We start from the raw sequence: 22230 nt of genomic DNA on the forward strand, positions 1-22230 counted from the left end.
AAGTTATTATTTAACATTATGTATGTGTGCCTGTGCTCCTTAGGAAAGTTAGCTTAAGTCCCTGCAGCCCCAAGAATATACTACTACCACCACCTAAAATTCCAGCAGCATGGACATTTCTATGTTGACTTGTACTTTTCAAGAAGTTAGTCCCCTCCATTCAAAAGTAACATAATTAACAGTCAAAAAGGAGGCTGATTTCCTGTTTAATAATTACTTTTCAAAAGGGGCAAAATTCAGTATTTTTTTTTTTATATATTTAGAATGATTTAGACAGGGATTTTCCATCAGAAAGAACCATCGTAGACTTATAGGAATCCAATCCAAAATGGTCTATTAAAGCATCTGCAATCCAATAACACAATCACAGAGTAACAGAAGCTATAAACATTATGCATTTCAGCAAGATACCTCCTCTTTAACAGCATTTAAGCAGCAGTGAAATATCGTACTCTACATACAGCTGCCACCGTGCATGATATCCGACATATTGGATTCTATTCTTCAAGCCTAATAAATGTCTCACCATTTTATTGGATGAAGACGTTCAATAATTTAAAGTATTAATAGTTCAGCAGGAAATGCCCCACTATACATATTTAAAAGTACAAAAATTGGTTTCAAAGCATTCTGAGGAATAAATACAGTTTACTGTTTGAACCATGCTAGAATTGTGCCTATTAGCGCATTCATTCATCTGGAAGTTCTAATGGCACATTGCAAAACAATACACAATCCACATGGAGAAAATATAGTAACCTAGGCTGGGGAGGGCAGAGGGGAATTTATTTCCCCTCTAGTATCAGCGAGTTTCTTCAGAGAGCATCTAGCGAGATATAAACACGTCTTGTCATTAGAATAGAATGCAAATTGATCAATGTTTCAGAGATCATAGCTGCGGATTGTCTGCCGACAGCTGGGGAAAAAAAACAAAAAAAAAAACACACGAGTGTCTTTTACATAACATGGTCATTTGTTCCAATAGAAAATACCAATATAATCCAGCAAACAGATTATTTTTTTTTGGTCATCTGAAAAGATGTATTTAATCTCAAGGGGCTTAACATCTCACATCTGCAAAACGTCTCTGGCTACATGTATAAACTAAGGAACTTGTAACAAATATATTTTAAGTGCTATTTAATTCATCTACCAATACCACCAGAGAATTAACTGGGCAGTTAGTGTAATCAAGGAAATCTGTATTGCGGTTTATGGTGGCTGAAGTCTACAATTCCTAAAGATTCCGAGGGCTGTGTAAACCACCTGTGTGCACAGTTCCATGTGTTAAAACAGTGATTGTTACAGGTTTCTTCAAGGTGCACAGAGAAATCAGACGGCAGAACCAATGTTAATTTTCCAGAGCAGTTCGTTAAATTCTGGAATGAGAAGAGGTGAGAGTCCTTCTAGAGATATTAACTTGGTTGGTGAACTTTTTCTTAGCTGGTATTCCTCTGCAAGACCGGAAGGCTTTCGTGTAAATACTTCATGCTTCCTTGTTCTGAAAAGTCAGACACTACATGGTTTTCTCCGCGGAGTAACCACTTTGTAGTGAGAAGTCCCTCTATTCCTACAGGACCACGAGCATGGATTCGAGAAGTGCTGATTCCTACCTCAGCGCCTACAGTCAAGACAAAAACACACAATGTTGTGGTCACCTTCACCCAAGCTAAACAATATATTCTAACATTTGTAACAATTTTCACACAGAAATATTCCAGTCCAAACCTTAAAATTTGGGTTCTAGCATAAGACTACTCTGCATCAGGGGTGCTCAACTCCACTCATCAAGCCCCCCCAACAGGACAGGGTTTCAGGAAATCCCAACTTCAGCACAGGTGGCTCAGTGAGCCTCTGAGTCACCGGTGCTGAAAACGGAGGGGGGGCGACTTGAGGACTGAAGTCGAGCACCCCTGATCTACATAATATAATGACAATTCCAGTCTCTGTAAACGTGGACGGACTTCTAAGCAACCCAGGGTAGTCCTAGGAATGAGGTCATCTTTGAACTTCATGTCTGTTGGAGCATAATTGCTATTTAAAAAAGGGACCACAGTGAATTAAGCTTCAGAAAATTAGCCTGGTAGTGCCACGTAAATCTGGAAGTTACCAAAAACTACAGAGTAACAAGTTTGTAATAATGTTTACGTGCAGGATAATATCTGCCAAGGCACCTTATATACAAATAAGGGTGCTATATGTAACATGCCGACAAGTTAATTTGAAGAAACAAACCCAGTCCAAAACGGTATCCATCCGAAAAGCGAGTGCTGGTGTTCCAGAACACACAGGCGCTGTCAACGTGCTGCAGGAAATATTCCGCTGTTTTTTCTGGAGTGGGGGAAAAAAAAATATGCATTATTGGCTACAGTATGTTGAACTAAAAGAAGGTTTCTTCCAATATTTTAGGCTCACTTAATTAAGTGTCGGAACATACAAAGTACACTTATATTAATATAAAAAGACTGGGGGGAAAAATGACTCACCATTCTCTGTGATAATAACATCTGTGTGAGAGCTACCGTATTTGTGTATATGCTCAATGGCATCTTGCACGCCATCTACCACTTCTATGCAACATTCGAGGTCCCCATATTCAGTGCGGAGAGATTTCACCTCCGATGGGCTGAAGGTCAGATAGGAGGCAAATTTGGGACCAGCATGAATTTTTACCTACACACAAAAAAAAATATATATATATATATATATATAACGGTTTGTAAAAGGTCAAAGTAATGGGCTCTTTCCACTTTTACAGCACAAAGGTTTCTTCCCATAAGTCATTTGATTGATCAAAAGTAGTTACAGAAATCGTGAATACCACTTTTATTCATATCCGAACTAGACACTATAAAAGTTAATGAGTTATGCATTAAACCGGAAATTTCAATGAAAATAAAAGGTGGTTTCTGTGCAATAGCGCCCTGATCAGCACCCTCACATCTTAATGAATAACCTGCATTAAAAACAGAGGAGTCTAAATTCGACAAGTTAGAAAAGTCACATCGTACCTGTTCAACTCGGAGCATGTCTATGATCTGGTCAAACAGAGGGGTTCTCAGCAAGTCTCTATGGAGAAGCAGCGTTTCCATTGCATTGCAAGCGGCAGGATATTCACACTTTGAGTCCCGCACTATACAAAATAATAATGATAAAAGCAGCTCTGTGCACAGTCAACTTTGCCAGCCCCCCATACATCTATTTTAAATCAATGACAGGCAGTATACAATGATTTATACAGATACCAACCTACTACCAGAGACTACCATGAAACCCATATGTTTATGCTCATAGTTAAAGAGTTTAATCATATTTCTAGTAATTGTTATATTACTACAGATTCTGCATTTTCTATGGGTTAGCCTAAAATAATCCTAACTTACCAACCCTAGTAACCTTCTCCACACTAGACTCGGAGTCCACATACACATGGCATATGCCTTCACTGTGCCCCATCACTGGAATTCCTTTAGCGGCCTTCTGGATGTCCCGGACCAGCTGCGATGAGCCACGTGGGATGATCAGATCAATCAGCTTATTTAAACGGCACAGATCTTCAACATCCTCTCTGGTGTTCACCTGAAACAAACAAGTTTGCAAGCAAAACACATTATCTTAGATCATAAAAGAGAGAGAGGGGCCAGAAAATGACATTCCACAATGTCACAAATTTAAACTAAAGCAGGTTAATTTGTGCAGCGTTCACAATAAAGCAGTGGTGAGTATGTCACGTGATTATGACAAGGTATGTCCAACTGTTGGACACTACCTTTGGGGCCTGTAAAAACGACAACACTAGAAAGCGGATTAAAATGCATTCTGTACTTCTGATTTCTCATTGAAAGAGATGCAAGCCAGAATGTGGTTTGCTCCTTGAAAAACAGTTGAGGACATAAACCAAACAAGGTAAATAGTTATGATATTCTCTCTGTGAGTAGATTTGTAAAGGATGGGCACATTACGAGTTGTAAACACACTGAAGAATATGTAATGTATAAAATTCCTGTCCTCTTCAAGCTGAACTCGTGTCACTTTGGCAAAGTTACATAATCAGGTATGGCTTCACTGTGACATCCATTTGGTTATGTGTACCCAACAATTGGTAAAATGCAATATGAAGTACAACATTCATTGTCCTGGAGAGGACTTCGTCATTAGTTGATGAGTTGTTTTCTCTGGACTATGAAAACACCGACTCTGATACTTTTCCACATTTACCTTCCACTTTAAAAAAAGCCTTAGCCAAGTGTGCGAATTGTCCGCTAATTAAATAATGACATAAAAGAATATCAGATTAGGTGTGTGTGGGGTAGATTAACTGCTCGCTGTACAATCAGTGTTCACATTTCCGGATCAAACCAATACAAAAATAGAAAATGTCTACAGTGCACAAATTAGAAAAATCTAAAAGGTACATTTATTAAACACATGAGATACAAAGGAGCTTGAGAAAAGGCGTTTTTTGTGGCTCGAAACGTCGCTCATATATTATGGATTGTATCTCATGATGGTGTTAAATAAATGTATCTTTATATTTCTCTTTAACTTTGGAGTGCCATGAATATGGTTCATAATACAGTATACATTCATAATGTATTGGCCATGTACAAGGTATCCAAAACCAAAATATTCATAGTATAGATGATACAGGAGAACATTAAGACTGAAATATAGTCCACCACTTCCTTTCAGACCTGGGAGAGGCAACACATTGCAGGTTGCTGTCCTCTGCTGCCCTAGACGTTTGTAGACAGTGGATATAATGCTAATGATAGGAGTACGCACAAGCTGCACTGCATCCTTGACTCCATGAAGAGACAGCGCCTCCTGAGTCAGGCGGTAGAGTGTTTGGTTGCTGTAAGAAGCCTCCTTTCCTCCTTTCAGCAGCAAGCCGTTCCCACTTGCAATAGCGAGTGCAGACACCTGCCATAGCACAGAGGAGAGAAAGTCATGTCATTTCCTGTCAGCTGTCAGAATGGAAAAGCCGTCTTAAGGCCTCAGATGCACAAATAAAGACTAAGGTATCTGTGTGTGTATTAAAAATGTATGTAATTCCCATCTTTTCTAACTCTAAACCAGGGATGGCCAACTCCAGTCCTCAAGGGCCACCAACAGGTCAGGTTTTAAGGATATCCCTGCTTCGGCTCAGGTGGCTCAATCAGTGGCTGAGGCAGTGGCTGAGGCAACAACTGAGCCACCTGTGCTGAAGCTGGGATAACCTGAAAACCTGACCTGTTTGTGGCCCTTGAGGACTGGAGTTGGCCACCCCCGCTTTGAACTGTTGAAAAATTTCTGACACACACACACACACACACACACACACACACACACACACACACACACACACACCTAATGATTATGAAGCCAGTTTAAAATCATGTAACACAAAAAGGATTTGTATCGCCCTTAAATAATGAAATAGAAAACGCCGGCTTTTCTAGCACTGGTAAAAACTACAAAGAAGCACCTTTCTGCAAAATACGATGAAACTGCATGGTGGCTAAAAGCCTGTTTGAGTGGCTCAGTGAGGTCTGTATGAAGGTATGTGCATCGTACCTGGGGAAGGCAGTCAGGCCGAGACTCAAAAATAACCAGCAGAACTCCGATTGGTACTGTCACCTGCTCCAACTCCAATTCATTAGCGATCCGTGTTCTACGGATGATACGTCCTACACTGTCCTGGGAGGAGGCTGCGATCTGTCGAAGGCCAATGGCCAGGCTGTTTAATTTAGCGGTGGACAGGCTTAAGCGTTTCATCAGAGGAGTGGCCAATCGTCCTGGAGGGTAAGAACAGATCTAATGTCTGTCACTGAAACATACACCATCATTTAAAAATAAAATAAAGGCATGCATGTGAACTTGAAATTCAAAGTATGCTTTAACAATATACTGAAAGCAAAACTTTAAATGCAAGAACAGCATAGGTTCCTAATTTTGTTTCATTATTGTACGAAATCCAAGAACATTTGAAGGCTTCATAAGAACCTTTAATTATACAGGGCAACATTTCTAAAGTGTATTGCAGGTTTGAGTGTGTGTGTGAGGCGAGAGGTGGTGTGCATGTTGCGGCGTGTGTACGCACGTCTGGGGCGAGAGGGTGTGTGGGTGTGAGATATAGCCAGGGCACGAGAGAGAGAGATATAGATATAGATAGATATAGAGATATATATAGAGATATATAAAAAATGCTACTCGAGACACAAAAAAGGGACTCGCGCCTCACACTCCCCCTCCCCGTTCTTTTCACACCCCCCCACCTCACTCTCCAGGCTTCGGTGCACAGCAAAGGAGGAAGACGGTGGTCGGCAGAAGAGGAGGACTGAAGACCACGGGAGCGCAGCGGCACCAGAGGAAGACAGCTGGTGGTGGGAGAATAGGACCGAGGACAACCATGTCAGGGCAGCAGAGGCGTTACATAGCGGGCGGCAGCAGAAGAGTATTTGCACCATGTGAGCAGCACAGGAGACGACGCCCCAGCGGTCCGACCCGGAAGTCTTTTCTTACTTCCGGTGTCTGCTGCTGGGGCGCGCTCCTACCCGGCCGTCTTCCTGCGCTGCTCACATGGTGTCAATACTGTTCTTCTGCTTCCGCCCGCCGTGTAACGCCTCTGCTGCCCTGACATGGTGGTCCCTGGTCCTATTATCCCACTGCCAGCTGTCTTCCTCCAGTACTGCTCCGCTCCCGTGGTCTTCAGTCCTCCTCGTCTGCCACCTCCTCGCCAGCAGCTAAAATTTACTCGCCACGGGTGAGCGCTTTTGTCGAGCCCTGATCACAGTGATGTAGCCACTTCAGATCTCTCCAATTCGACATGCAGGGAAAAGGAGGAAAGTTTAGGTATGGCCAAAGCAAAGTGCATGGCTGGTTATCCATGCAAAGACAGGTTAAACCCCAAGAAATGTTCTATATTTGTACTCTATGCTGTGGTGACTCACTGCGTTTATTAATACAATTGCAGTTCTCTTCTAGAAAGATATTGTCAGTATGAATGAGGAACAAGTGTTAAACAGTATACAGTATCCTAAGGGAAAAGCAACACTTTGCCTGCCATAAATAGCTCAAATAGCACTTCTCTTGCGTCACGTTTCAAAATACGCATCACAATTAGTGGAAGCAGAAGGTGCACTTGCCAGGTCAGTTCTAATTGTTCAAGCTTGGATACGTTATCTTGCCAAAACCTTGTACTTTATTTTTCCTTTAAACAGTCCACAAGGACTGAAGTTCATACCCTTATTCTCGGCCTCTTCCATATCCTTATTGTTAGCAGAAAGAATCTCGTCTCTGTGATCTGTCAGCAGGTCAGCAAGATGAAAAATTATCTCTGCTCTCTGTCGGAAGAAAATATAATGTATATATGTCTGATAGACAACAACTGCAGCTTTTTATTTAGAGACGAGCACCAATTTGTAAAAACAAGCGGAAACATGAAATCTAATTAATCACCATATTTCATCTATATTGCATCAATATGTCACAGTGCAGTACAATGGGTAGGAAGACAACACAATTACACCATGTTCATACAGTAGGTATATGGGGCCTTAATAAAACATCTACACCTTTCAGCAACAACCAAACTCATTTAGGGAAATATACCATGTTTTATAACACCTGGGTTTGGTTAGCAAGGTCTATGTTTTTGCAGAGGGGTCTACATGGCCATGTCTGGTGATATTACAGGAAACCCCTGTCATTGCGGATATGTGGCCCTGTGTTGGGAAGTAGCCACAGGATGGCAGTCAGACAGGGTTACTGCTCTACTGAAGTCAACTATCTCTACTAGGTTATTGGACTGCAACCGATTAATAGTCAAGACAAACTGGGTTTCCCGACTACCAGTCTACACCTCCGTGGTGAAACTACGGGTCTCTTTAAATGGCAGAGTCAAATAAAGGTTCACTGACAAGAGACAGCATTATATGGTGACTGATACTTCCCAGACTTGGTCTCAAATTCATACCAATTTACAAAAGGGACATACAGTCTTGGTAAGCGAACACACACTTTTTTTTTTTTTTTTTTTTTAAATCACTATCATTATTAGGGCACTTCTTGTTTGTAACCAGTTTTAGCTGCACTGCAGCTCATACATGGCAGACTTATGTCACACACGCCTTTGGCTGCAGTAATCGGTTTCCCAGTCTTTCTATGCGGTGGAAGAAATACATACTGTAAGACCGTATAATATTGGTAGTGTACGACCTGCTGAAATGGGGTTACCGTAACGTGGCCAAAGTATTAAACTAAATGACCCATATTTATGATGAAAGAATACAGATAATTTAGTACACTTAATATGTATTTTATTTGTCGCATTGGATGTAGCATTGGGCCTCTCTTGGTCTGAAATTCAACAGAAGTCCTGTGGTCCCTCAATTTCCAGGAATCCCTGAGTTTCCGCGGTGCTGACTCCAGCCATATATATTTTCCAACCAGACACACAAGTGCCCTGGGGTCAGGGCTCATTCTGGCAGCCAACAGAAGCCATAATGTCATAATTTTCCATTGTTGTAGCCCGGGGGCATATGTTTGTAGTTGTGGAAGGTTTTTGTCACTTTATACCCACTATGATTGTATAATGTGTGCTTGAAACCTATTCCAACTTCTCATTGCAAAGTCAGCATAACCATTGTCACACTGATGAGACCCAAAAGGCTGAAACAGCTGTCTGAGAGTAGGGTTACTGGCCATGCACTTCTTAAACCCAGGCTGTGCTGAAAAGCTATGCAACACGACAGGCAAAAAGCTTATAGAGGTCCATGTTAAAATGGATTAGAAGCAAAAAGGTGACACTGTGTGCTCATTTGCATGTCATTTCCCAGAATCCCTGGCTGCAGTGGAAGCATTGTATGCTAAGAGATAATGGGGAAATGCAGGGCTGCAGACTTGTCTCAGATATGTGACTATGCTCACAATTGGTATTTTCAGTTTGTTTTTGTAAGAGACTTCAAAACATTTAAGTCATTTTTCCTGGGAATCAGGGGGCCCTCAGAGGTTGGGGGACCGTGTAAAAAATAATCATATGGTGTTGTGTGTACCTGCTCCGGCTGCAGTGCTGCTAGAGTTCTACCACCAGCTCGAGCCATTTCTGCCTGTTGTTCCACTGTGGGACCTACAAGACAAAGTGTAAGGAACCACTATGAGGATCACAAAAAAGTGTTAAGCTGCACAAAAATCCTATAAAAAACAAGCAAGTTTAAACTCTGATAAAAACTTTTACAGAGTGGAACAGAATTTAAAAGGCCAGTACAGCAGCTCTACAGGTTCCAAACCTTAACAGGGTTGAGTGGATCATTAAAAGTGAATATTTACATTGTAATCTACATTAGCGGATAAGAGATCGATAAATACACAGTGCAATAGGACTGCGGACACGGACATCAGAATTCTTCATCTGGTGCATTTCTGACCATGCAGCACTTTATACAACCAGTGCTCAACCAAACTCACCGGCAGGTTTTACTTCTGAAAATAATGTGCCCACTTTCTTCCCCTCCACAATATCCGTGATCACATGCCCAGATATCTTGGGGTGCGTTCCGTTGGCAATTACAACCGAAGTACCACCCTGTAGGGCCCAAAGTGCAGCTTTCACCTGCAGAGGAAAACAGACGTTTCCATAACCCTACTAATCACAAAGACAGATTTAATACACAAAAGAGACTAGAGTGTGTAAATATATATCTTTTTTTTATTTCCCCCCCCCATTTTATAGCTTTTCAAATCATAAAAATAATGTACATGTGTGATACAGATGTAGCCAGCCTTAATGTTTTTCCTGCCGGGGGAATCCGCGGTTATGAGAAATTATCTGTGGGTTGGTCCCATTCGGCAAAACATACTGGCAGCTGCAGTTTTACGGTCCCTGGAGCCGCTGCGTTTTGCTCATCTTCCCATGGCTCTGGGGATAGTAAAATCCGGTCACATCTTTGTGGCCATTTGTAAACTTTATCAAGATGTAGCCCCCTCAATGCCAAAATCACCAGTTCAATGCCATGTTGAAACCTTTTTATTTATTGGACAGAAGTATTAAGAAAGTTTGGGTCCTTTACCTTGGCCTCCATGCCTCCCATACCAACTCTTGATTTGTTTCCAAATGTCACAGATTGTTGATCTCCAGGATAAAAAATGTCTATCAGCTTTGCATCATCTGACCCCGGTGGACTGTCAAAAAGTCCTGAAACACAAGTGGTAAAAAAAAAAGATACCCATATGAGAAGCCAATTTTGAGAAAGTCATTTGTTAAACATTTCCTCACTGTGCTAAACCAAACCAGGGGTGTTCAACTCCAGTCCTCATGCCTCCCCCCCAAAAACAGGTGAGGTTTTCAGGATATCCCTGCTTCAAAACAGGTGGCTCAATCAGTCCCTTGGACTGAGCCTCTGATTGAGCCACCTGTGCGGAGGCTGGGTTATCCTGACAACCTGACCTGTTGGGGGGGTTGGGGGGGGGCGCTTCAGGATTGGTTGAGCAGCCCTGAACTAAACCCACCCATGCAGGACATGGTACATTCTTGACACGGCTAGGTGGCTACAGCAAAGGTTTAGAAATGTTCTCATTTTTAGAGGGCAAGCCTAGCCAGTTAAAAAAAACGAAGGGCAATTGAATTATTAATAATGCAAAGGACTTGCTTTTGAAGACACTGAACAAACGTTCGCTCTTATTGTTACGAATCACAGTTTCTCGTTAAGGAGAAGTAAAAGTGTAACATTGCGTACCTTCTACATCGGATAGCACAATGATTAAGTCTGCTTTCATTTCAACAGCAAGTCGGGCAGCCAGGCTGTCGTTATCCTTAATGCTGATTACCTGAAAAACACTCACGTTCAGCACCCAGAAATGTCCTAACCATCCCCTGTATGCCACCAATACATATAGTAAGTGAAGGACAGCCTACTGCTATACTAGTTACTCATCAGTCCCACAACCAATTATAGTGGCACGGGCTGGGCATCTTTGGGTATTTCTGGTCTGACTTATTTTCTATAGCAATCTACAGTACTCTAATTCTATATGATCCTTTCCTATACACCTTCTCCAACCCCTCTGCACCAGAGACACAAATTGGGTACCACTGCACTGAAACATACCGGAAACGCTGAAAATCCCACCTAGAAATCTAATACTTTATTAGCAATTTCTGCCTCTTTTTCCTTCTCGCAATTAAGAGTCCTGACTACTGTATAACTTTTATTTTATTTACTTCTTTATAGGAGGTAAAAATAATAATTACATTCTTTTTAATCTTTCTCGGATGCATAATAAAGTTCGAAGAGAACTATAAAAAGTTGACGTTCTTCAGGAACATCCGTTTGTAGGGGTGTGTGTTCCTCCTGTTTTTAACAGGTTTTGGAAAGGAAAACCAGTGTGTGAGATTGACACTTTATTTTAATCTGTTATATTTGTCTGAAATAACCATTCAGCCACAAGAGTACGTCAACAGTTTAGTGGCTAGCAAAGGATGTATACACAATATGAAGAAACCAAATCCTCAATGTTGGCTTGTTACATTTAGCTGTGAGATAAAGACAAAGACAATCTGATATGAAGCCCATGCATTATTGCTGAAGCTTTAGTATGCCAAGCATTGACTACTGCAGTTATACATCACCCATCCTTTTTCTTAGATAAGCTTCTTCCCACTTCTCCAGCAGCCATGCAGAAATGAACCCATGCACTATTGCCAAAGCAGCTCTGCATGTAGTCTGAGCCCACAGGAATACTTCACCCACATTTACCCCCTGCAGATCACTGTTGGGCTCAGGAGGAGGAACCACAGCATCGTTGGTGTTAATGATGGGAACGATGTTCATTCGCAGTAGTTCATGCAACGTGCCGTTTAAATTCCGTCGCTTCTGCTCGTCATGGAAATCCAGGTTTGTGACTAAAATCTGAAAAGGACACAGTACAGTACAGTACATCACATGCACTGTCCAGGCAAGGTGCTGAATTCCCCAATTAAAAGGTTTCACACAAAGCATATTGATGTTGGCTCTGTGCCAAAGCTGTATGTTTATGAAGGTCTCTGCCCTTCACTTCCATGAAAGGGTCTTTTACGGTGAAACTGGAGAGAATAGCAAAATAAATACTACATAGTTTATATATCATTGTCTAATCATCTTCTGCCTAAGGACCTCAAAATATATTCATTGCAGAGTTTATAGTTACATAGTAGCCAAAGTTGAGAAGAGGAAAAATAAAATTCACCAACGAGTACATTTAGATTACTTCTAAATACAAATATAGGATGTAATACTAGCCAACTATGTCCCATAAAAGAATAATAATTTCCTTCCTGACTCCAGTAGTAGCAATCGGATTTGAACTTGGATCAACATCCTTATGCTGAACTAATTTGGTAAATGTATGTACATCTGCATAAAAGCAAAATAATTTATTCTTAAGTATAGTGGGTGTGTGTAAAAGATGATAGAAGAGTAAAATAAGAATGCACAATTCCAGTGTGCAACCATTACATTATTTGATACGAACTGCTAATGTAATCACATCTGGAATGCAAGGCTGAGTCTAGCCGAATTCCAAACTCCTTCAGCCAACCTGTTGAGTCTCAATACAGATTCTTACCTGAGCTGCACAAATACTGTATTGTGTAAACATGGCCTCATAAAGAGCCATAAGTCCACTCTGCCCAGCAGCTGCACAGGCTCGGGCTTCCAGCACTGGGACTTGCTGAACATAAGAGGGAAAAAGAAAAGCTACATGAATACAACAACATCTGGTTAGTAGCTGGATCAAGCTTTGCAAAACCAGAATACAACTTCCTACACAGATTCATGTTTACCATATCTTTCAACTGGTTCTGCCCCGAATGCAATGCTTGTCTCACACTCTGAGACAGAAGAATTTCATGACGGAGACGCTGTTTCCCAAAGGCGACTGCGCCACTGGTGACGATCATCATTTCCCGGCCTTGATTCTGTAGCATAGACACCTAGGAGAAAAATAGTTGTCTCAGACCAGAAACAGCAGATCTAGATATAGTATCTTTAAACAATTCCAACCCTGAAATAATCCTTCTCTTTGGTAAATGGTTGAAACCCATCTATTATTCTAATACTGAGAAGGGAGCGCCTCTCCTGGATTGGACTTTGCGGCCTTGATTAAAGTCAGAATGGAGGCTGCAAAAATGTTTACTTTTTTCTACTGAAATAAGAAGGCACTGCAGAATATTTATTTTCTGGGGGAAAAGCACAACTACTCCCCATCTTATTATCCACTGTGCCAAAACACTATACAGCCCCAAAATATTATTATTTACACGTAGTAGTAATAATTGAAGTGAAACTTCTTTAGCGGCACCTACCACATGAGCAAAATTCAGTGGCAGTGAATGGAGTTGATGGGAACGGAAGTCAGTGGTGACGGAACAGACATCACTGCTGGCAGAAGATGCCATCAGCAACATTCACCGCCACCGAATTTTGCCAGCTTCCAGCAGCAGGAGGCACACACACACACCCTCTCCCCCCCCCCCCCAAGTGAGCCACAGAGCACGCGCAACCCCCCCCCCCCTCCCGTGAGCCGCCGAGCACACCCTCTACCCCCCAGTGAGCCACCGAGTACACCCCCTCCCCCCCAGTGAGCCGCCGAGAACACCCTCTACCCCCCTAGTGCGCTGCCGAGAACACCCTCTTTCCCCCCAGTGAGCCGCCGAGTACACCCCTCCCCCTCAGCCGACAAGTACACCCCTCCCCCGTGAGCCGCCGTGTACACCCCTCCCCCCATGAGCCACGTCCGTCCGTTTAACTCCGCCGGAAGGCTTGCACCAGCAGCAGAACACAGCTCCGCCGGGGGAAGAGAGTGAGGGGGGAGGAGGTCAGGAGATAGGGTGGCAGGACCCGGATTGTAACACACACACTGAATAGAAGTGCAAATAGCTAAAACACGTGTTCTAAGTCAAACTTATTTGCGTTTTGGCACTGAAATTGTGTTTTAATTAAAAATATCACCATTTCTGTGACAAAACAGTGACAAAAGACAAAGATGTTTCACTTAAAATGCACACACACAACTTTTTTTTTTTTTTTTTTTATTTATAAAAATGTTTTACCAGGAAGTAATACATTGAGAGTTACCGCTTGTTTTCAAGTATGACCTGGGCACAGAGTTATGATGACAAATACATGGTTACAAATACATAGTTACATTAAGTGAAAAGTGTTATACACTACATTATATACAAGACATTGCATGCACAGTAAGGCCTGGGACATAGTGAATTGAAGCTCGCTGAGGCGGGCTGAGCAGATGCACAAACCCCGTGCATCTGTCATCAGCGCGGCTATATTTTCCCCCTCCGCATGCGCGCTGATGCGTGCGGAGGCTGAGAAAATTGGAACAGACAGGGAAGTTTCAAATTTGCCGCGAAGCGATGTGAGTGGTCACGTGACCGCTCACATCCAATGGGAGCGAGGGACTAGCCCCGCCTCTCGCTCCGCCTCCTGACACGCCTCCGCCCCCAGAGCACGCTCACTGCCTCGCCTGCAAGGACAGGAAAAAGCTCAATTTTGGAGCAGGCGAGGCAGAGCAGGAGTGCGGCTCAGCGCTGTTTAATCCTCTATGTCCCAGGCCTAAGAGATAATATATATTATAGGTGTATATAACAGTTACAGACCAGATTAAAATGAGAGACAGTTTTAGTTTTGAAAGAACCTATTATTAAACTGGTGGTGGCTGAGAGTGTCTCCGGTAGGTTGTTCCAGTTTTGGGGTGCACGGTAAGAGAAGGAGGAGCAGCCGGTTACTTTGTTGAACCTTGGGACCATGAACAGTCTTTTGGAGTCAGATCTCAGATGATAAGTTCTGCATGTGGTTGGGGTGAGGAGCTTGTTCAGATAGATGGGTAGCTTGCCCAGAAAGTATTTGAAGGCAAGACAGGAAAGGTGAAATTTGTGCCTAGACTCAAGTGATGACCAATCTATTTCTTTATTGAGTTAGAGGGTATCAAGTTTGCCAATGTGAGTTTGGGATGCCGAGCCATATACCATGTCCCCACAGTCTATAATTGGCATCAGCATCTGCTGTGCGATGCGCTTTCTGACCAGCAGGCTTAGGGAGGATTTGTTCCTATATAGTACACCTAGTTTGGCATAGGTTTTGGATATCAGGGTATCAATGTGCATCCCAAATGTTGAATGGTAATGGAAAGACAGCAACTCATTTTCTTATACTATTAATACGCTGAAGTAATTCAGTAAAAATATGTATCATCTTCACTCACCTGCTCTACAATAGAGGCCAGCCTCCCAAGAGCTAGTCCACATTCATCGCCTCGAGTTACAACAGCACTTCCCAGCTTCACTACGATGCGCTTAGCGTGCTTCAGCTCACTGCGGTGGGCAAAGGGTTTGTCGCGTGAGCGAAGAAGTGGCATGGTGATAAAAGGGATGTTGCTCCAGCAGCGGGCATTTAGATAAACAGTACCAGAAGCGGGAAAATCTAGGTTTTCAAACAAAAAGGCAAATTCAGTAAAGGTTTACACAAGAAAGTTAGCGAATGGAACTCTAGTACAAATATGGCTATTATAAACATCACTAATGCAGTAGCACTGTAGAGGTTACATCAAGATTGTAATATTTTGAGTGATATAGTTTGTAAATAATTACTATCAAAGAAGAATGCAGAGAAACAATATGATGAAAGGGTTAAAGCAGCAACTCTGACAAAAATACATACATTGTTTACATCACTGGAACCAGGGGGCTTCCATAGCTATTTGTATCTCTCGGTCCTCCTCCCGGAACCAGAGATACTTACTGCTGCTTTCTGTGAGGGCATTTAAATGTCCATCCAATAGGAAGCTGCAAATTATGTTGTTGAGGCTTCCTATTGGCACACGATGTGATAGCTGTGGTGGCCATTTTGATTGCACTGGAGCCAGCAGAAACACTGGTAACTACAGATAAGTATCTCACAAACCGGGTGGTCCCGAGCCCAATTCAGCTCCGGGGGACCCTCGGTTCAGATGCGGTTAAAAAAAATATATATATTTTATTGCTGCTTTTTGACGTGAAGGACCTCTGCCTAATGCCTTGAAAGTACTCTTTTCAAAGCAGACTAAACTTCTTATTTTAATAAGTTGTTGTAGCCGTGTTATTCCAGTTAGAATAATGCAAAAGAGAGACCAACATAATTTTAAGGCAAGGTTTCAAGAGCAATACTCTCTACCTCAGGTCAAGAGGTATTCTTGAATATATTCAATTTATATTCTATTAGTTCAAGTTAAAAAAAAGCCTTTCAGACTATTGGAGTACCAACCAATTTTTACTAAATGTTATTAGGAATTTGTTTAGTATTTGTACCCCAAATCGGTACAATGTACATCCAGATGTGCATATATAAATACTTACATTTCAGGTGGGAAGCAGAAGCGGTGGTTCGAACACGCGAGAGAAGACCTCGCCCAGTGGAGCCCACACGGGAGCTCAGAGCAGCGCGACACAACATTGTGCGACAGGTAAATGGCTCCAAAATGATCACAAACTGAGAATAAAAAAATAAAAATATAAGCAGATTTGCAGAAGTTCACGATTAGCAGCACACCCTAACTCACAGGGATAGTAAGACTGGAATGAATAGGAGTTCCTACACCAATTAGCAATGGCGTTTGTGTCTGCCCTAACTGCACAGACATAACAAGCAGCAACAATAAGATTACAGAAACGAATTCATGTAAGGTGAACCTTGGTGCGGACACAATATATACACAGTGAGAAGCACAAAGAGAACACTATTATTCTTAATGCATTCACCTAGTTAGAAAAACACTACACAAATTAAATCTTAGGCGTAAGCAACCTAAAAACGTCTCTTATCTTAAGCCAGTTATAGAGATAATCAGACTTTAGTGAATATACTAAAGCCCCAATAAAATAAGTGTATCCAGTGACACAGACAAGCAGTCCAGCATCATGCGTGCGATGACCAGAGACAGTGTATACGTGGAGATAGACACTCAACTCAGGAATGCACAAGTCAGCACAAATTCCTGACTGGTGTTGTATCAACAATGTTCACCGTATTCCAATTATTATTAAATTGCACAGATAAAAACGTCAATTGTCACAGCAAAGTCACCACATTTTATTGCCTTATTATTTTTGTGGTCTATGCAAACTAAGGCGTTAAAAGTTAAACCCGGACTACTTTTGGAAGCTCAAATCACAGTTTACTTGTCAAAACAATGTCAAACATACAATGACGTTCTATATAAAGTTACCGCCCTTCCTAGAAGTAAGGAAGTATGAGTTTTCTGCGTTGCTCACAGACGCCTCCGGCATAAGGATAAGCTAGAACTTCTCAATTGATGAAAAGTGAAGTCTGGTTTCTACAATTTCACACAGAATATCTCTCACGCTGACTGGCCACTTACACAGAAAGGCAGCCAATGAGGGTCTACCTACTCATCCTGGCCATGAACACAGAGAGGCTGATGAAACTACATCCAGAATTGCAACACACAAGCTTACTGCCAACACTGGAAATGTGCTGCCAGAAAAGCACAGATTTGCCTCATTACCATGGCAACTGCAGGATACATAAATCACAGTTTCACTTTTGCTATTTACAATGATCAATTTCATAAGTATAAGTCGTGAAACAACGCTGGGATTTACAGTGAAAGGTTAATGAGTCAGAAGAATTGTAAATTGCTACAGTGAGAAACACATATATACACCAAAATGATAGAGAGCAAAGAAGCGCTCACAGGTCACACAACATGCTAGGGGGTCAGTGCCAATACTGCATCTTCTAAACATGTATGTATTCTTACATTGTGCTGCTATAACTCACAGAGCCAGCTACAGACTGAAAGAAACGCCACGTGATGGGAGCACATATTGTGCACCAGCAACACTCTACTGACCTATCCAGAGCTGACACACACCACCCCCCCCGACAAAGCAGCACACACACACACACACCTCCCCCCAGCAAAACACACACACACACACACACAATCCCCCAACAAAGCAGCGCGCACACACACACACACACACACACACACACACACACACACACACACACACACAAACTCTTCTATGAGAACCAAAGCAACACACACCTCCATAACATTTACTATTATCCCTTCAACATCACCTCCCTCATCTCTGCCTTATCTCAGCCAGCAGTACCTTCACCTGCCCCTCTGCTATCCATATTCCTCAATTACCCCCTACCCCTCAATTACTTCCTCACCCATCACCTACCCACCGCAGCCCCCCTCCAACCATCACCTACCCACCGCAGCCCCCCACCAACCATCACCTACCCACCGCAGCCCCCCACCAACCATCACCTACCCACCGCAGCCCCCCTCCAACCATCACCTACCCACCGCAGCCCCCCACCAACCATCACCTACCCCCCCCCCCCAACCATCCCCTACCCCCCCCCCCCCCCCAACCATCCCCTACCCCCCCCCCCCAACCATCCCCTACCCCCCCCCCCCCAACCATCCCCTACCCCCCCCCCCCCCAACCATCCCCTACCCCCCCCCCCAACCATCCCCTACCCCCCCCCCCCCCAACCATCCCCTACCCCCCCCCCCAACCATCCCCTACCCCCCCCCCAACCATCCCCTACCCCCCCCCCCCCAACCATCCCCTACCCCCCAACCATCCCCTACCCCCCCCCCCCCAACCATCCCCTACCCCCCCCCCAACCATCCCCTACCCCCCCCAACCATCCCCTACCCCCCCCCCCAACCATCCCCTACCCCCCCCCCAACCATCCCCTACCCCCCCCCCCAACCATCCCCTACCCCCCCCCCCCCCAACCATCCCCTACCCCCCCCCCCCCCAACCATCCCCTACCCCCCCCCCCCAACCATCCCCTACCCCCCCCCCCCCAACCATCCCCTACCCCCCCCCCCCAACCATCCCCTACCCCCCCCCCCCAACCATCCCCTACCCCCCCCCCCCAACCATCCCCTACCCCCCCCCCCCCCCAACCATCCCCTACCCCCCCCCCCCCCAACCATCCCCTACCCCCCCCCCCCCAACCATCCCCTACCCCCCCCCCCCCAACCATCCCCTACCCCCCCCCCCCCAACCATCCCCTACCCCCCCCCCCCCAACCATCCCCTACCCCCCCCCCCCCCAACCATCCCCTACCCCCCCCCCCCCATCCCCTACCCCCCCCCCCCCAACCATCCCCTACCCCCCCCCCCCCCAACCATCCCCTACCCCCCAACCCCCCAACCATCCCCTACCCCCCAACCCCCCAACCATCCCCTACCCCCCAACCCCCCAACCATCCCCTACCCCCCAACCATCCCCTACCCCCCAACCATCCCCTACCCACCGCAGCCCCCCTCCAACCATCCCCTACCCACCGCCGCCGTCTCTTACCCCCGCGCCCCTTCTCTTTTATTGACGTCCTGTTCGGGCGCTCTCACAGCGCCAGCAGGTACACGGCGCGGCCTCAGCTCTTCCGCACACAGCGTGACGTAGCGGCGGCATGGCGCTTCTGGGCTTGTCGTTACGTTATTTACGTATCTCGCCAGCCGCTCCCGCCTGTGTGCTGCGCATTCTGCGTGCACGTCCTCTCAGAATCCCTGTAAGGTTCCACGTGGCGTGTTTGCTGCGCACCCTGGGATGCTGTCATGCTGGAGAGAGGAGGAGGAGGAGGAGGAGGAGGAGAAGATGCTGGAGGCCTGGTCTGTGCTGGGACCTGTGTGAATGAATGAATGAATGAATAATAGAGATTTGTTCTAGGAGTTGAAAGTAGTTGATTAGTGCCATAAAATAGCTTAACATATATATTTCATTGTAAGACTGCTTGTAGAGTTTTAGAATCTAAATCCCCAGTGGTTTTATTTTGTTCTGTGAGTGTAACTGTACCTGATAAGATAGTTTTACAGATCTGATAAATATTTTTTTTAACTCATATTTTGTATTGACTGATGTGTCTGTGATGAGACAATTGTTCTGCATAACCTCATACGTCGGCCTTGACCCCTTGCAGATGCACTTACCAGAACACCCTCCTACCGTTTCTGTACATTCTTCCTACAGACCACTTAGATTGTAAGCTTTTTGGGGCAGTGGCTTTTCCTAAGGCTGAGTCCCTGCTGGCGCTGAGTGCGCTCATGCTTAGAGCATGAGCGCCGGGTGTCCTGCAACTTGCGGACGCGTGAGCGGGGGGAGAGGAGGGGGGGGCAATTGCGGGCTATCGAGCAAGCGAGAAAGTTTAAAAAATTTATTTAGAAGAGCGCAGAGCGTGTGTGCCTGCGCATTTGCGCGCGTGTGAGCGGGAACATGCATATATATATATATATATATATGCATGTAACTGCTCCAAGCACCGCCCGCTCAGCGAGCTCAGCGCCAGCGGGGACTCAGCCTAATGTTACTTTTATGTCTCAAGTGCATATTCATAGTGCATAATGTGTTTTATTATGTCACGTGTATCACTGCTGTGAAGCACTATGTACATAAATGGCGCTATATAAATAAAGACATAGCTACATAACCTTGAGCAAAATCAGTAAAAGTGGCAGCACTACCATACAGTAAATGCAGTCTCACACAGGGTCAGCTGGTGCTGGCAAACATTATCTTGTCTGTAAACTTCAGGATGTACAATGTCTGTTTTATACTGCAGATTCTCCAACATTTGCAACATGAAAATAATTGCACTATTTGCTATGTAGGTGAGTGTTTGATATAAAAAAAACAGGTACAGTAGATGCTAAATAGGTACAGTTAGAAGGTACATGTGCTGCTTTATATACTCCCCTGTAACAGCGATTTATACTGGTCTCACAATGGCTGATCTGAGGAGGATGTGCTTGTAATCCTGTATTGGCGCCTTCAGGATTCCTCCTTGAAGGACTTTTGGTTTAACCCTTTAAGATCCGGAATACCACCCTGTCTTCCAGATCTCAACCACGTGATCGCTTGGTGTAGCCATCACGTGTGTGGGGGAAGGCACCCATGACGAAAACGGAAATGAAAGATACTCCATATCCGTTTGCATCTTGTTCAAGACTCCATTGGGTAACATTTGTGACTAAACATTCCTGCTTTTGAATGAAGAGATAGAACAAGGTTCATGCTATTGTATTACAGACTTTATACGGCATGTTAAATAAATATTCGAGATAATAAATAGTTACTTGTATTGCAGCATTACGTGTAGGAAAGTCAGGGGATCTAGCGGTAGGTGTGTTGACATACCTGTTGAATCGTTCCCTGTTGAAGTGGACTTGTGTTCCACGAAACGTGTAGGAGGTCCGGAGAACTGCCGGTTGACGTTTGTGTTTTCCTTCCTGGATCTCCTGCCTTCCCTTGGGTCTGTGAACGTGAGGTCACTTCCTCTTGCACCTCATGGACTTTGCTGCGAGATACAACGGCAACAGAACATGCCAGCCGGTCTACAACAGAGGGGACATATGGACTCCAGAGAAGTCACATGCTGTGCATAGAAAAAAAGAGGGAATGTAGTGTTGCTGCTTTAAATAGTTGATTGGCTGGACTTTGAGCTTAGCTGCACAAGTGCATCTTTTTCCGCTGCCAGAGAAGGCAATTTGTTGCACGCCTCTGGCAGCGGAAGGGTTAATGGCAATAGTTTAACCGTTACGAGTGTCCTTAATAATAGAGGTGGAAAACCCATACACTTATTGTGGTACATTTCATGTCCCTACACAGAATCTTCAGCATCTTTTGTTAAATGCCTGCATGGCAGGGTTGGTCAACTCCAGTTCTCAAGGGTCATTCTGACTGAGCCACCTGTGCTGAAGCAGGGATATCCTTAATACCTGGCCTGTTGGTGGCTCTTTAGGACTGGAGTTGCCCACCCCTGCTGGGTGGTGTGTAAGAAATGGGAAAAACCAAACATCCACACACACAATAATATTTCATGAGAAAAATCTTAGTAAATAAATGCTAGCTCACCTATACAGGTTTGAGCAAAAAGAGAACGGAGAAACGTGAGATGGCACCAGTACTGTGACACACCCAACTATTTATTTCCTTCCTAAAATGTTGGTGTAACATTTTATGCCGTCCGTTACCAATTTAGCAGGTACAGCATCTGTTTTTGGCTCCTGTGTCTAAAGAAAACATGTTGTACCCCTTGTATCTACATCTGGAGGGGCAGGGCCTCTTCTAACACAGCACATTGCAGGCCTGTCCTATCTCTTCTAACACAGCACATTGCAGGCCTGTCCTATCTCTTCTAACACAGCACATTGCAGGCCTGTCCTACC

General features: G+C 44.3%; 1 protein-coding gene across 2 annotated transcripts; it reads right to left on the reverse strand.

Annotated features, from left to right (window-relative positions):
• Nucleotides 1-190: 190 nt before the first annotated feature.
• ALDH18A1 (aldehyde dehydrogenase 18 family member A1) lies at nucleotides 191-21425 on the reverse strand. Of its 2 annotated transcripts, none has more exons than XM_075612281.1 (19): nucleotides 21200-21425; nucleotides 19370-19691; nucleotides 16367-16499; nucleotides 15238-15455; nucleotides 12800-12949; nucleotides 12583-12687; nucleotides 11736-11888; nucleotides 10716-10806; nucleotides 10050-10174; nucleotides 9448-9592; nucleotides 9036-9109; nucleotides 7226-7325; nucleotides 5557-5777; nucleotides 4786-4923; nucleotides 3384-3579; nucleotides 3012-3133; nucleotides 2487-2673; nucleotides 2236-2331; nucleotides 191-1621 (listed from the first exon to the last, which is right to left on the reverse strand). In XM_075612281.1, exons 3-19 carry the CDS (start codon nucleotides 16461-16463, stop codon nucleotides 1440-1442), a joined length of 2400 nt encoding a protein of 799 aa, XP_075468396.1. In that variant the 5' UTR covers nucleotides 16464-16499; nucleotides 19370-19691; nucleotides 21200-21425; the 3' UTR covers nucleotides 191-1439. The 2 variants fall into 2 exon arrangements, with proteins under 2 accessions (XP_075468396.1, XP_075468395.1); XM_075612280.1 differs by having other exon boundaries at nucleotides 11730-11888; nucleotides 21200-21417.
• Nucleotides 21426-22230: the final 805 nt, after the last annotated feature.

This window comes from Ascaphus truei, chromosome 8 (assembly GCF_040206685.1).
Source record: "Ascaphus truei isolate aAscTru1 chromosome 8, aAscTru1.hap1, whole genome shotgun sequence".
NCBI classification, from domain to species: Eukaryota; Metazoa; Chordata; class Amphibia; order Anura; family Ascaphidae; genus Ascaphus; species Ascaphus truei.

Bases quoted from the DNA above. Each gene is read 5' to 3' on its own strand.
- ALDH18A1 (XM_075612280.1), bottom strand. From the start codon at position 16,463: ATGTTGTGTCGCGCTGCTCTGAGCTCCCGTGTGGGCTCCACTGGGCGA. The intron at 3,580-4,785 runs GTGCGTACTCCT...TGTTTGTTTCAG, and splicing joins TCAAGGATGCAGTGCAGCTT to GTGAACACCAGAGAGGATGT. The intron at 1,622-2,235 runs GTTTGTTTCTTC...TCTTGACTGTAG, and splicing joins TGGATACCGTTTTGGACTGG to GCGCTGAGGTAGGAATCAGC.